The sequence below is a fragment of the Hypanus sabinus genome, chromosome 5, assembly GCF_030144855.1.
Source record: "Hypanus sabinus isolate sHypSab1 chromosome 5, sHypSab1.hap1, whole genome shotgun sequence".
In the NCBI taxonomy this organism is placed as follows: Eukaryota; Metazoa; Chordata; class Chondrichthyes; order Myliobatiformes; family Dasyatidae; genus Hypanus; species Hypanus sabinus.
The window spans coordinates 38,030,509-38,046,115 of NC_082710.1; the positions used below are offsets into that span (position 1 = coordinate 38,030,509).

Sequence of the window (15,607 nt, forward strand, 5' to 3'; positions counted from 1 at the left end):
GGACTAAGTCTCCAACTTGAAGATTCCTGTGGGGTTCTGTCCACTTTCGTCTCTGTTGCAACAAAGGTAGATATTTTTGTCTCCAGCGAGGCCAGAACTGATTTGCCAGAGCCTGGACTTGTCTCTAGTGCTTTGTGTACAAATCCTTGTCTGAGAAGTCTCCTGGTGGAGGAGGTGCTCCTGCCTTCTGCGTAAGGAGCGTTGATGGCGAAAGTATAAAGGGGTTTTCTGGGTCAGAAGACACAGGTAGGAATGATTGTGCGTTTATAATGGCTGTGACCTCTGCCATTAGGGTGCACAGTACCTCGTGGGCCAATCGGGTGCGTTGCTGCATCTCATGTTTCCTTTTCCGGGTTTTCCGTAAGGACGTGAACCGTTTGACTGCCTGCTCTTTGTTATCTGGTGAGCGCTGGCGTGGTTCTCTGAAAGGCAATGGGGCAACCCCATTATTTGCTTCATCTCTGAAGACCTTGGTGTCTTTGGGTTTTAAAGAAATGGTATCTTGAGCTGATTGTGCAAGTTTGTTTCCGTGCTCGGTTTGAACGAAAACTGACTGACCTAGCGTCTCGTCGGTTACTTTACGCTTGGTAATGTCTTGTTGTGCTTCTTTAGGATACACCTCAGTGAGGCAGATCTTGGAACAAGAACGGCTTGACTGAGTTTGACCGCAAACTTCTGTACAGTTCGAGCTGACAATTGTTGTCCTGGAGTGAACCTCTCCCTCCCCGCCGTCCTGTTGTGGGGGTGAAGGAGCGTTGTCGGTTCTTTCATTCTTGACTTCATCACGGAGCCGGGAGGGTAAATTTCCTTCCTCGTATGGATGTGATGCAATCGTGACTCTCTGAGGTTCCTCGTAGCTGGGGAAGTTATCGAATACGTATGGAGAGGGGAGACGAGCCTGCCTGTCTATTTGAGATTGTACATAGTCGCTTGTGCGTTCCAGTCTGGTCCTTTCTAAAGTAGATCTTGCTTCGGTCAGATCACGCGACCCTTCAGCTTCTTCTATGTACTTTGCTTCCGCCATGGCAGCTTCTTCTTCTCTTTCTAGCTGCAGCACTTGCAACTCTGTTGATATTTTTGCCATTTCCAACTGGGTTTCGGCTTCTCTGGTGGCCTCTTCTCTTTGTCTGGCGGCCCTTTCTTTCTGGATTTCGGCTTCTCTGGCGTCCCTTTCTTTCTGGATTTCGGCTTCTCTGGCGTCCCTTTCTTTCTGGATTTCGGCTTCTCTGGCAGCCTCTTCTCTTTGTCTGGCGGCCTTTTCGGCTTCTCTGGCGGCCCTTTCTTTCTGGATTTCGGCTTCTCTGGTGGCCTGTTTCATTTTCAAAACTGCTTCTTGTCTGGCGTAACGCAGTCGCACCTTGGCGGCTTCTGCCTTGGCTCTTGCCTGGGTGGACTTACTTGATGTCGGTTTACCGCCCTTGTCGCTGGGCAGCGTCGACTTGATGCTGGATCGAGCTGACATTGCAGCACTTGAAACACCTGATAATGCCGCTTTTTCACTGTAACGTTCTCCTTCGCGTGTAATGAACGCCGAATTAAACGTCGAGATAAACCACAGTTAAGAAGAACCAGATCGCAGTAAGATTAACCATTTACTGTTCACTCTTCACATTAACATATGGTGAAAACTGTTGATAAAACAATACAAGATTGATACAGTATTTGTTCCTTCCTTAATATCACATTTCAAGTGTAAATACTTGCAAAGGTGACTATAACTACATTACACTAAGGTGCAGTATACAGGGAGAGTTTACCTGCTCCATTGACTACTTTAAACACACTTCCATGCAAACTATCCGCAATTCTTTAACTAACGAAAGCATAAACATTATCGACCGTCGTTACTTCTAACAGGATCGGCATTAACATCTTAGTTCAATATATCGATTATCTATTAACTTTCAGCGTTGCTCTCACTGTGATTTCTCATGCCTGCAAAACAACTTCTGCTCAGGTGTGCCTCGTGGTAAGCCCCCACCCTCGCGCTAATTTCAAACCGGTACTTTCCCACAAGACGCGGCGAAACCGGATGTGACGTCATCACATGCCGATATATTTTACATGCAATGAATATACTTTAAACACTAATTCTAACTAGAAAATACTATTGAATGAATTACTAAGCGAAAATATTATAAACTAAATAACTGTCGTAAAGACAGCACACTTTCCTTTCAACCTAACAGGAAATAAAAGACTCTATACCCTCAAAATTTCACCTTTAAATGACCTCCATTTCTCTATTACATCCTTCCCATAAAACAAATTGTCCCAATCCACTCCTCCTAAATCCTTTTGCATCTCCTTAAAGTTAGCCTTTCTCCAATCAAAAATCTCAGCCCTGGGTCCAGACCTATCCTTCTTCATATTTTTATTGAAACTAATAGCATTGTGATCACTGGACCCAAAGTGCTTCCCAACACACATACCTCCGTCACCTGACCTATTTCATTCCCTAACAGGAGATCCAACCCTGCCCCTTCTCTAGTTTGTACCTCTATGTATTGCTGCAAAAAAACTATCCTGCACACATTTTACAAACTCCAAACCATCCAGCCCTTTTCCAGTTTGGGCTTCCCAGTCTATGTGTGGAAAATTAAAATATTCCACAATCATAATAACCTTGTGCTTACTACCAATATCTGATATCTCCTTACAAATTTGCTCCTCCAATTCTCGCTCCCCATTAGGTGGTCTATAATACACCCCCATAAGTTTTACTGCACCTTTCCTATTCCTCAATTCCACCCAAATAGCCTCCCTGGACGAGCCCTCTAATCTATCCTGCCAGAGCACCGCTGTAATATTTTCTCAGATAGGCAATGCAACACCTCCCCCTCTTGCCCCTCCGATTCTATCACACCTGAAGCAACGAAATCCAGGAATACTTACTTGCCAATCACACCCCTCCTGCAACCGTGTTTCGCTAATAGCTACAACATCATATTTCCAGGTATCAGTCCATGCTCTAAGTTCATCCACCTTTCTTACAATGCTCCTAGCATTAAAATAAATGCATTTAAGAAATTCTTCACTTCTTCCTCTCTGTTTATCTCTAACAGTACAAAGAACTTTACTGTCTCCATCTCTTTATCCCTAACGGTACAAACAACTCTACTATCTTTTTTTTTCTTCTTTCTCCCCTAAATCTTCGGTCTGAGTGCTTCCCTTCTCTATCACCTGCCTATCCTCCCTCACACAGTCTACAAGCTTTCTCTATTTGTGAACTAACCTCCTCTCTCCTAGTCTCTTCAATTTGATTCCCACCCCCAACCATTCTAGTTTAAAGTCTCCCCAGTAGCCTTAGCAAATCTCCCTGCCAGGATATTGGTTCCCCTTGGATTCAAGTGCAACCCATCCTTTTTGTACAGATCACACCTGCCCCAAGAGGTCCCAATGATCCAGAAACTTGAATCCCTGCCCCTTGCTCCAATCCCTCTGCCACGCATTTATCGTCCACCTCATTCCATTCCTACTCTCACTGTCGCGTGGCACAGGCAGTAATCCCGAGATTACTACCTTTGCAGTCCTTCTTCTCAACTCCCTTCGTAACTCCCTATATTCTCCTTTCAGGACCTCTTCCCTTTTCCTACCTATGTCATTGGTAGCTATATGTACCATGACCTCTGGCTCCTCATCCTCCCACTTCAGGATATCTTGGACGCGATCAAAAACATCCTGGACCCTGGCACCAGGGAGGCAAACTACCATGCAGGTCTAACACAAAGTTCACTGCAGATGCTGTGGTCAAATCAACATGTATAAACAAGCTGGAGGAACTCAGCAGATCGGGCAGCCTCCATTGAAACAAGCAGTCAACGTTTTGGTCTGAGACCCTTCGTCAGGACTGAAGAAGGAGGGAGCAGTGGCCCTATAAAAAGGTGGGGGAAGGGGGATGGTGCCAGGTGAAAAACAAATCAGAGGAAAGATCAAGGGGTGGGGGAGGGGAAGCAGGGAGGAGATAGGCAGGAAAGGTGAAGAAGGAATGTAAGGGGAAAGCACAATGGGAAGTAGAAGGCAGAAGAATCATGAGAGAGGTGATGGGCAGCTGGAAGAGGAGGCAGAGTGAAAGTGGGATGGGGGAAGGGGGAAGGGAGAGGGAGGGAATTACTGGAAGTTGGAGAATTCAATGTACATGCCAAGGGGCTGGAGACTACCCAGACGGTATATGAGGTGTTGCTCCTCCAACCTGAGTTTGGCATCATCATGGCAGTAGAGGAGACCATGTATGGACATATTTGAATGGGAATGTGAAACAGAGTTGAAGTGGGTGGTAATCAGGAGATCCTGTCTGTTGTTGCGGACGGAACGGAGGTGCTCGACGAAGCGGTCCCCCAGTCTGCGTCGGGTCTCGCTGATTGTAGAGGAGGCCGCACCGGCAGCACTGGATGCAATAGATGACCCCAACAGACTCTCAAGTGAAGTGTTGCCTCACTTAGAAGGACTGTTTGGGGCCCTGAATGGTGGTAAGAGAAGAGGTGTTGGCACAGTTGTACCACTTATGCTTGCAGAGACCATCCAGGTCTCCTGACTGTGTCCACAGAATCGCCTATCTGACCCCCTAATTATCAAGTCCCCTATTACTACTGCCTTTCTCTTCCTTTCCCTACCCTTCTGAGCTACAGGGCCTGACTCTGTGCTGGAGGCACGGCCACTGTTGCATCCCCCAGGTAGGCTCTTCCCCCCCCAGCAGTACTCAAACAGGAGTACTTACTGTCAAGGGGTACAGCCACTGGGGTACTCTCTAATGCCTGACTCTTTCCCTACCCTCTCCTAACCGTCACCCACTTGTCTGCCTCCTGTGGCCCTGGTGTGACCACCTGCCTGTAACTCCTCTCTATCAACTCCTCACTCTCTCTGAGCAGACAAAGGTCATCAAGCTGCAGCTGCAGTTTCCTAACATGGTGCCTTAGGAGCTGCAGGAGCACCTGGCGTAGATATGGATGTCTGGGAAGCTAGGAGACTCCAGGACCTCCCACATTGGACACCGAGAACAGCAGGCTGCCCTCACACTCATAATTCCCCCTTTCCTCAAAGAACAGGAAAAATTGAGAACTAAAACTACCTTGCCTCACCCGTTTCCACCTAAGCCCATTGAGCCAAAGCCCTTAAGCCTTCACTCTGCTCCTGGCTCACTCTGCTGCTGGCAAACTGCACGGCCCGCTGTATAAGGCTATGTTCGCTTTAAACCTTCCATGCTTCAGTTCCCAATATCACACGCCTGTGCAGTGCCGTCTCTCTTAACCCCAATGAGAAGAAAAAATCAAAATGGCTCCCACAGCACTCCCGTCCTGATTCTCAGACTTGACATATGGATAGGTGTTAATTTATTGAAACTCCTATGAAATTTCTTTGGAAAGTTTGCTGATTAAGGGTGCCTTTTGTTGGCTTTCTTTGAAGTTTCCAGAATATTTTGAACTAGAAACCTCATTAGAACATTAATGTGTCAACTACTTGTGAAATGATATATCAGCTTTTTTCATGGTGAAATATTGTTATTTTTCTGTTCTGATTGTTAACCTTATGCACTTTTCCAGAAGCACAACAAGTGAACTAAGGTTAGGGAGCTTAATGAAGTGAATTCAATTCAAAATTGTTTGTCTTTTGATCTGTGTTACTTCACTGTATGTGCCCAGATGAATGGGCTTGAGATGTTGCATAGATAAGGAAGTGTAAGGCAATAGAGGATAGATAAAAGGATGAGAACTTTCATTTGGTAAAATTTGTGGAACCAAGAAACAAGAAACTCAAGGGTACTGAATGAATATGACTTGAGTTAAAGTCATATCTTTTATACAAACACAATAAAAATTTATACAATTTTTAAAAATGAATTTGCTCCAGCATTTTGTATTAGAACTATGCTTGTCGAATAGATGTTAATTTAGCGATCATGAAATAATTACATTATGAATATTACTTTTGTCTTATCTTTTGAAAACTAGTACAAATGGCTGAATCTAGCATCCTCCAGAGAAAATGCTAAACAAAAGCAAAGAAGGAAAACGATAATGCTGGGACATGGTTTAAAAGGAAAAGCAACTATTCGTATAGGTAATTACTTTTATTTTCCAATTAAAATAGGCATTTTTATTCCCCTCAGGAATTTTTGTAATGAAATATTAAAAATGTGTCATGTGAATGTAGTATTGTTTAAATGATTAATTTGTCGATTCACATTCACAATATCATGTCAAAATTGCACCATCATTTGTTTATTAAAGAATGCTTTGTTCCGTAAAGTTTAAGAAGTTCAAAGTAAATTTATAATCTACATACATATACATCTCCATATACAGATCTGAGTTTGATTTTCTTGTGGACATACCCAGTAAAGCCAAGAAACATAATAGAATCAGTGAAAGACTGCACCTGAAAGGATAGGTAAACAGCCAATGGGCAAAAGACATAAATTGTGCAAAAGGGAAAAAGAAGTTGATATAATTTAAGAATTTTAGCAAATATTGTTATTTGGTTTATTCAGTTGTTATTCGTTTTAGTTTCTAATTGAAATGTCTGAATTTGCATTAAATAGTTGACTTTTCAAATATTTATACAGTTCCATTTCAAAAACCATTTGCCTTTTCTCTAATAGCTCTTTCTAGAATCATAATCAGGTTTATTATCACAGAGACCCTGGAGTCAAGAGATGGGGGAGATCTTAAATGGATTTTTTGCATCTGTATTTACTCAGGAGATGGACACAGAGTCTCGAAGTGAGACAAAGCAGCAGCTAGGTCCTGAACATGGTACAGATTATAAAGGAGGAGGTGTATACTGTCTTGAGACAAATCAGGGTGGACAAATGCCCAGGGCCTGACAAGATGTTCCCTCAGACTCAGTGGAAGGCGAATGCATAAATTGCAGGGGCCCTAGCAGAGATATTTAAATCATCCTTAGCAACAGGTGAGATACCAGGATTAGAGGGACAGCTAATGTTATTCTGCTGTTTAAGAAAGGCTGTAAGAATAAACTAGGAATTTGTAGGCCTGTGAGCCTGATCTCAGTAGTTGGAAAGTTATTGGAAGGTATTCTAAGAGTCTGGATAAATGATTATTTGGATAGACAAGGATTGATTAGAGATAGTATAGGTTTGTAAATGGTAGGTTGTGTCTTGTAGAGTTTTTTCAAGAAGTTATCGGGAAAGTTAATGAAGGTAAGGCAGTAGATGTTGTCTACGTGGACTTCCACAATGCATTTGACAAGGTCCTGCAGAGGAGATTGGTCAAGAAGGTTCTGTCGCTTGTACCCAAGATGAGGTTGTAAATTGGATTAGGTATTGCCTTTGTGGGAGAAGCCAAGAGTGGTAGCAGATGTTGCCTCTCTGACTGGAGGCCTGTGATGAATGGACTCCTGCAGGGATTGGTGCTGGGTCCATTGTTATCTATATCAATGATCTGGCAGATAATGTGGTTAACTGAATCAGCAAATTTACGGATGATATGAAGATTGGGTGTATAGTGTACAGCTAGGAAGACAATCAAAGCTCACAGCAGGATTTGGACCAGGTGGAAAAATGGGTTGAAAATGGCAGATGGAATAATAAAGGTAAGTGTTGTGTTGCACTTTGCAAGGACCAACCAAGGTAGGTTTTACACAGTGAGCGGTAAGGCACTGAGGAGTGCAGTGTTGGGATGTTTTGTTGAAATTGTAGAAGGCATTGGTGAGGCCTAATTTGAAGTATTGTGTATAATTTTGGTCACTACCTACAGAAAAGATGTAAATAAGATTGAAGAAGTGCAGAGAAAATTGGTGAGACTGGAGGATGAGTTATAAGGAAAGATTAGGTTACGACTTTATTCCTTGGTAGGGTAAATGCAAGCATGCCTATTCCACTGAAGTTTGGTGAGACTACAACTAGAGGTCAGGTGTTAAAGGTGAAATGCTTAAGAGGAACATGAGGGGAAACTTCACTCAGAATGGTGAGAGTGTGGAGCAAGCTGCCATCACAAGTGGTGGATGCGATTTTGATTTCAACTTTCAAGAGAAGTTTGGATAAGTACGTGGATGAGAAGCATATGGAGGTCTCTTGTCTGGGTGTAGGTTAATGGGATGAGATAGTTTAAATGGTTTGGCGCGGACTGCATGGGCTGAAGGGCCTGTTTCTCTACTGTAGTTTTCTATGTCATGGAGTTTGTTTTATAGCAACAGTACAGTACATGACAATATACAATACAATTATGCAAAGTAGTGGTACTCAATATATTTCTGGTTTCTGTCAGAGAACTGTTTTTACTCTTGAGCCCCTATCTTAAAAAATCAATAATAATCTGTTATTTTACAGCCTAGCCTGTCTTCCACGTAAGATCCAGCATCTGAGTGGTAAGACTTCCATCAAAATAGGTTAATTTAATATATTTGTCTCCTAAGTCCCAGCTCTTAGTTCCTAAATGTTGGGAAATGTACAGTAGGTATAGGAAATCAACAATGCAGGTCAGTCCATACGTGTCAGAGGTTTAACTTTGTGTAAATTTGTGAAATTTATCTTTGTGCAGCGGGGGGGAGGGTGTTCTTTGAAGTAGAAAGAGACCATTGCTATTAAGATAGCATATCTGTTGATATGATAACCACAGATCTATTGTAATGAAAGACACCAAAAGCACACAAGATTGTTAATAAAGAACTATTACTGAAACTTGGGAGTGGAATCTAGTTCTGCCATTTGCACAAATGTTGGACTTTTGAATTTAATAATGTAATTGTATTTGGCTTGTAGGTAGGGATGTCCATAAGTCGAACATTAGTAACCTGTGGGCAGCCAGTTCTTTTTTGATCTCGTCCCAGTAGAAAAAATAATGTGTTGGTTGATAAATGTAAATCTTGGTATAGTTATGTCACTTTGTACTAGAATAATCTGTTTCACAGCTTTCTCAATTTAGGTTCTGACAGGACTTCATTTAAGAAGTTGAGTTGAAAATAGTTTTATCTTGTTTAGGTACCTTTTTGGAGACTAATGATAAAAAAAAAGTCAAAATCAGCATGGTTTCTGCAAAGGGAAATCTTGCCTGACAAATCTGTTAGAAAAAGTAACAAACAGGGTAGACAAAGGAGAGGCAGTGAATGTCAGTTACTTGGATTTTCTGAAGGCATTTGATAAGGTGTCACCCAGGAGGCTGCTTAACAAGATAAAATCCTATGGCTTAATAGGAAAGATACTGGTATGGATAGAGGAATGGCTGACAGGCAGAAGGCAGCGAGTGGGAATAAAAGGCGCCTTTCCTGGTTGGCTGCCAGTGATTAGTGGTGTTCCTCAGGAGTTAGTATTGGGACCACTACTTTTCATGTTGTCAGTGATTTGGATAGTGGAATTGATGGCTTTGGGGCAAAGTTTGCAGATGATACGAAGATAGGCAGAGAGGTAGGTAGTGCCAAGGAAGCAATGAGATTGCAAAGGGACATAGACAGATTGGAAGAATACGCAAAAAAGTTGTAGTTGGAATAGTGTTGGGAAATGTATGATAATGCATTTTTGGTAAAAGGAACTTTTGGTATGGACTATTGTCTAAATGGGGAGAAGGTTTAAACATCAGAGGTGCAGGAGAACTTAGGAGATCTCATGCAAGACTCCCAGATGGTTGAGCCTTTGGTAAAGAAGGCAAATGCAATGGTGGCATTTATTTCAAGAGGAATAGAGTGTAAAAGCAATGAGATAATGCTGAGTCTTTATAAGACACTATTCAGGCTGCACTTGAAGTAATGTCGACAGTTCTGGGCCCCATATCTCAGAACAGATGTGTTGTCATTGGGGAGAGTCTAGAGGACGTTCACAAGGTTGATTCCAGGAATAAAGGAGTTAACATATGAGGAGTGTTTGGCAGCTTTGAGCCTGTACTCACTGGAATTTAGAAGAATGTGGCGGGGATGTGGTGGAATCTCATTGAAACTTAACGAATATTGAAAGGATGAGATAGGGTGGATATGGAGGAGATATGTCCTATGGTGGCGGTATCCAGAACTTGAGGGCTCCACCTCAAAATTGAGGGGTGACCTTTTAAAACAGGGGTTAGGAGGAATTTTTTTTTAGCCAGAGAGTAGTGAATTTGTGGAATGCTCTGCCACAGATTGCAGTGGAAACCAATTCCATGGGTATATTTAAGACAGAAGTTGATAGTTTCCTGATCTGTCAGCATCAAAGGATGTGGGATCTGGGATCAGCCATGATGGAATGGCAGAGCGGACGATGGTCTGTATAGCCTAATTCTCCTATATGTCTTATAGTCTTTTGTGTTATTTGTATAGAGGTAGTTTCCTCAGACACGGCACATAAAAAGATATAAACATCATGTAATTTGTTGTTGAAGCTAGTTAGATGTGGAGAAAGCCACAAACATTTTGGTCTGATTTGGATATTAGAGCAGCTGTGGTTGGTCTAATCATGATTTGGTGATGGAAATTAGTGTCATTTGGAACAGCAATGGGTGGAGAGGAAGTAAGCATTGTGATCAGGCCAGAAAAAAATTCTACTGCAGTTTGGGTTAACCTCCTAAAGAAACATGATGGATGTTAACTGTAGGTGGCTCCAGATTCTGGACTGCACAATTTAGGTCTGGACGTGCTGGTCTCCATTAAGTCTCAGTGTATTCATTATGTTGATAGGAAGCATTCATTGTTTATCAGAGAGATACAGCTGAATTTAGCACCTATCATGTCTTTATATGTAATTCACAGATAATTGCTAATCTTAGTAATGAACATTGTGAGAACATGATTAACATGTAATGTATTTGAATGATAGAATTTATCTGAATTTATAGCTTGATAGAATTTGAACACCAGTGCTTTTCCGTGCTTTTGGTTCTCGTGATCTTGATCCGGAGGTTCTTCAAACATTGGGAATGAGGTATAAAACTTAGTGGTTACACTGTTTTCTTAAGTGTTACAAGAACAAAGAACGAACAAAGAAAAAACAAAGAAAAATAAATCATTGTCTTATACTCAAACTAGGAATAAGCAATATTCCAGTGACAGCAGTTAATCTATTAATTAGCCAGCTTCAAGTGTCATGACACCTGCAGAAAAACTGAAAAACTTTTAGAAAAATACAGAATTGGTTATGCTACAATCACTAGAAATTTTACTGATGTATATAGGTGGTTATATAAAATTCATAGATGAGTATTGGAAAGTTAAACTGCAAGGAGCATACAAGAAAAATAACAGTTCTACACCCGAATCCAACAGTTCTCATTTATTTTGTTGACCTTAAGTCCGTCTGTTTGGCCAAGGTTTTAGGGTGGTTTTCAGCATTAGAAGTTTTGTATTGATTCTTTATTTCTCTCTCTAATGTTTTTTAGGGTTTTGGTGGTGCCATACATGTTGTAATGAGAAACAATACAATAAAATACACATTCTTTGTGATTTTATACAAAACAGAAGCATTAGTTTCTCAGACAAAGGGAATAAAAAATAATCATTTGTTTTGCATTATTTTTATTTTCACCATCATCAATTTGAGAATTACTGTTGGGTAAATAAATATCTTTTGGCAGTTAATGTTATTGTTACCTTTTTTTAATGTGACCTGAAATATGTATGACAATTTCAGAAATTTTCTATCTACAAATCTGTATTAAAAAGTAAGAACTGGTGTCTTTATGGGAAAAGACCAGACTTTTACTTTATTTTAAAGTTTATTTCCGGAAAGAGGGTGTCACTCGCAAGGTCAGAATTTATTGTCCATTCCTAATTATGGTGGCAGTGAGCCACCTTCCTGAATAGCCATAATCCCTCTAGTGAAAGTACATTTCATTTTGTTGCCTAGTAATTTACTGGATTTAGCCTGAATGGCAAGATTGGAACAGAGATTCCCAACTCAAGCTATATGTGACCTTCAGAGAAACCTACTTTTCTTTTGCCCTTCATGGGGAAGGGAATTGTGATAGTACAGTTAGAGCAGCCTTGGCAAGTGTTGCAGTACATTTTTGCAGATGATATTTAGTGCAGCCATAGTGGTAAAAGTGATGAGTGTTTAGGCAGTGAGGGGATGCTAGTTGAGAAGTTAGCTTTGTCTTGGATGATGTTGATCTCTGGAGTTTTGGGACTACTTATCCAAGCAAGTCAAGAGTATTCCATTAAATAACCAAATTCTGTCTGGAAGATAGTGGAGAGATTTTGGTTATTTACTTGCTGCAGGATACCTGTTCTCTAATTAGCCAATGGTTGGGGCCTCTATGTTAGTCATGCCAGTGAATGTACCTGTAGGTGGGTGTACTCTTTTATTTAGAGATGGTCACTTGGTTGACTCTTATGTGATGGAAGTTTCACTTAATATTTATTATTAATCCATGCTTGAATATTCTTTGGGTTTTGCATTTATTAACCGGATAATTTTCCAAGTTGTAAATAGAATTGTGCTGTCAATGTGCTATCATCATATGTACCCATTTCAGACATAATGAAAGTAAGATAAAGCAGCTGAAGATGATTGGGACTTTGTTTTGCTGTCGCCCACTGAAACTGGGAGGATTGATTTACAACACTCACAACTATTTTCTTTTCGTAGGGTGAAACTCCAACCATTGGAAACTTTTTCTATTAAGCCTGCTGACTTGAATCTTAATGGCCTTTAAATTGCCACAGATGATCAAATGCCCTGATGTCAAAGATGTTAGTCTCATCTTTCCTCTAGAATTCACATTTTTGGTTCATATTTTAACCAAGGCTGTATCAACATTAGAGTTGAGTGGTTCTTGTAAAAACTCAAACTGGACATCAGTGAGCTGATTTTAAGTGCCACTTGGTCGCACCATAAAAGTGTTTGTATCACTCTTGTTGAGAGTAGATGGCAATTAACCAGATTAGGGTTTTAGGACTTTTCCTGAACAATATCTGGAAAATTTTTCACATTGTTAGGTAGATACTAGTATTATAACTGTTTTGTAACACTTTATTTAGTGGTATTGCTGATTCTGCTGCCTAAGTCTTAAATACTACAGCCTGCTCATTGTTAGATCCATGAATTGTTATTGTTGCTGTCGCTAATGTTTTCAACTTTTTTTGGTATTACATGGAGTAAATTGAAAAGATTGAGGACTAACTTGAAGATCTCGGTAAGAAGTTCAAATAGATCATTTACTTCGTGCTTCTGGCTGAAGATGGATGCCTTGTCCATGGCATTCACATACAGGGCCCTACCAATTTTGGTGATGGATATGTTCTTGGAGTTACTTCTTCCCATTAGCTCAGAATCAGGTTTTGTATCACAGGCGTATGTTGTGAAATTTCTTGTTTGGCAGTACATTGCAATACATAATAAAAAAAACTATAAATTACAATTAGAGTTTGTGTATCTGCATATTGAGAAATCAGGATTGCCTTTGCATTCCTAATGTTTTCTTTTGCATAGGTGGCAACAAACTGATTTTTTCAATGCCTAATTTTACTGAAATTGTTTTGTTTCTTTTATTGCTGCAGTCATTTGGAAATATGGTGGTAAGAAAATAATTCTTGGTATAATTTCATTAATGGCAGCATTCTTTTCAAATAAACACATGGTTAAAAAGCAAAAGAGCTGCAGATGCTCTGCATTTGAAATACAGACAAAATTCTTCAAGTACTTGGCAAGTCACTCAGCATTTCTGGAGAGAGAAATAGATTTTTACCTCTTACCTCGATGACTTTTCATCAAACTGAAGAAATTCAGATGAACAATAATCAATCTGAAATATTACTTCCAATTTGAAAATCTCCAAAGTTTTTATTTTTATTTCAAATACTGTTATTTCTTTAACAAATATAATTGCTGAAAATCTTAATTGCTAAATGCAATGTTATTTTGAACCATCAGTTTTTTAAATTTAGAATTTAAATATTTTTTAAATTATTTGCAGCACTGTAGGAAAGTAGATTCACTATGCCTTGATTCTACAATGTGGTTCGGATGACCAGCCATCAGTTATCTGGGTCAATTCTTCATTTTTAGCCAACAAGCGTCTCAAGAAATTTAGCATTTAGAACACAAACTATTTAATCTATAACCGGATAAGCTACCAAAGAGAGCTTCTTTGAGTACTTTGTACATTTTCCTTTACCATTCTGTGTTTGCAGTCTCATATAATGGGGAATTGGGCATAAATAGTGTGGGGATTTCTGGAAACAGTCATTGTTAAAATTTTATGCTATATTGCAAATTGACCAAATAATGGAGTATATTTGAATTTCCAAATACACTTTTGCTCAAGAACTTAAAAATTAGCATAAAAACTTCCATGAGTATTAATCTTTGAATAATTTTAGATATCATTCAGTGAATTTAAAGTGTGCGCACTTTTGTCCTGTAAAGGCAAATAGCATAAAATATGAATTAATTGGGCAGCAATCAATCTGCTAGAGGAGTTAAGTGGGTTGAGAGAAAGAAAGGAATTGTCGTTGTTTCAGGTTGAAGCTGCATATCAAAATTGAGAAGGGAAATGGTCAGCATCAAGTGGAGAGGGGGAAGGTGAGTCGGAAGCTAGTTGCTTGTGATTGGTGGACCAAGATGGAGTGAAGGATGACTGGCAGAAGGAGCTAGAAAAGGAAAGGAGTATGAGGGATGGAATTATGAAATGGAGGCAGACAAGGAAGGGAGAAATTTGGAGCCCAGAAAGGAAAACTTGAAAGTGGAGACAACAGCTGAAGGGTGATAGAAAGACTAATGATAGCTGTGCTGGAATCTAACAATTTAGAAAAATGACCATTGGAAACTTCAGGGTGGAATGAAAAGTGGAAGAGGGAGGGGAAATCTGTACAAAACTAGGAAGCAGAAGGGGCAAGAATGGGTAATGACTGGAGGGATTATGAGAAAGACGATAAAAATAGGGAGACAGGAGCTGGGTGGGGTTATGGAAGATATGTAAAGGCATCTGAGGGCTTCTTGAAATTGGAAAATTAGATGTTCATACCATCAGGCAGAAAATGAGGAGGTGGTCTTTAAATTTGCATTGGGCCATATACTGTTGGAGATGGCTGAGGGTGGACAGGTCAATGTTGAAATAGGAAGGGAATTGAAATTGTCTGTAACGGTGAGTCAGGAAGGCCATTGTGGACATGCTTAACAGATTGGTCTCCTAGTCTGTGCTGTTGACTTCCTGGAGGCCTCATGGAGAACTCCAAATGCAGTAGCTGAGGTTGAAGGAGATGCATGTGAACCTTTTCCTCAGAATTAGGTTTATCATCACTGGCAGATGTTGTGAAATTTGTTTTATGGCAACAGGACAATACAAGACATAAAAATTACTGCAAGTGACAAAAGTAAATAAATAGTGCATGAGACAAACACCAAGGTTTGGAAGGGCTGTTCAGATCTTGGATGGTGGTAAGGGAGGAGGTGTAAGAGCATGTGTTACATCTCCTTCAGTTACAGTAGAAAATACCACGGGTCAGATTGGACTGAGGAGCCAAGATGCCATGAGGGGAGTGGTCCTTGTGGGAAGTTGGTAAAGGTGAGGATGAGAAAATGTTTTTAGCCATGGTATCTCCTTGCAGATTGCAGAAATGATGAAGGAAGTGGAATACATAAAAAAAGGATTTAGTGCTTTCCCAGTGTATATGACGAGTAAACTTTTCTCAGGCTTCAAGTCAGGTACAGGTATTGATTATAACTATAATCAATACCTGTACCTGGCTT

At 40.4% G+C, this 15,607-nt stretch overlaps 1 protein-coding gene across 6 annotated transcripts in view; it reads left to right on the top strand.

Annotated features, from left to right (window-relative positions):
* Positions 1-15,607, top strand: part of cep78 (centrosomal protein 78) — a 125,719-nt gene that overhangs the window by 63,711 nt on the left and 46,401 nt on the right. For all 6 annotated transcript variants that reach the window (XM_059969771.1, XM_059969766.1, XM_059969770.1 and 3 more), the window contains exon 9: positions 5,949-6,057. In XM_059969771.1, the coding sequence (XP_059825754.1) occupies positions 5,949-6,057 (109 nt within the window). The remainder of the gene's footprint in view (positions 1-5,948; positions 6,058-15,607) is intronic.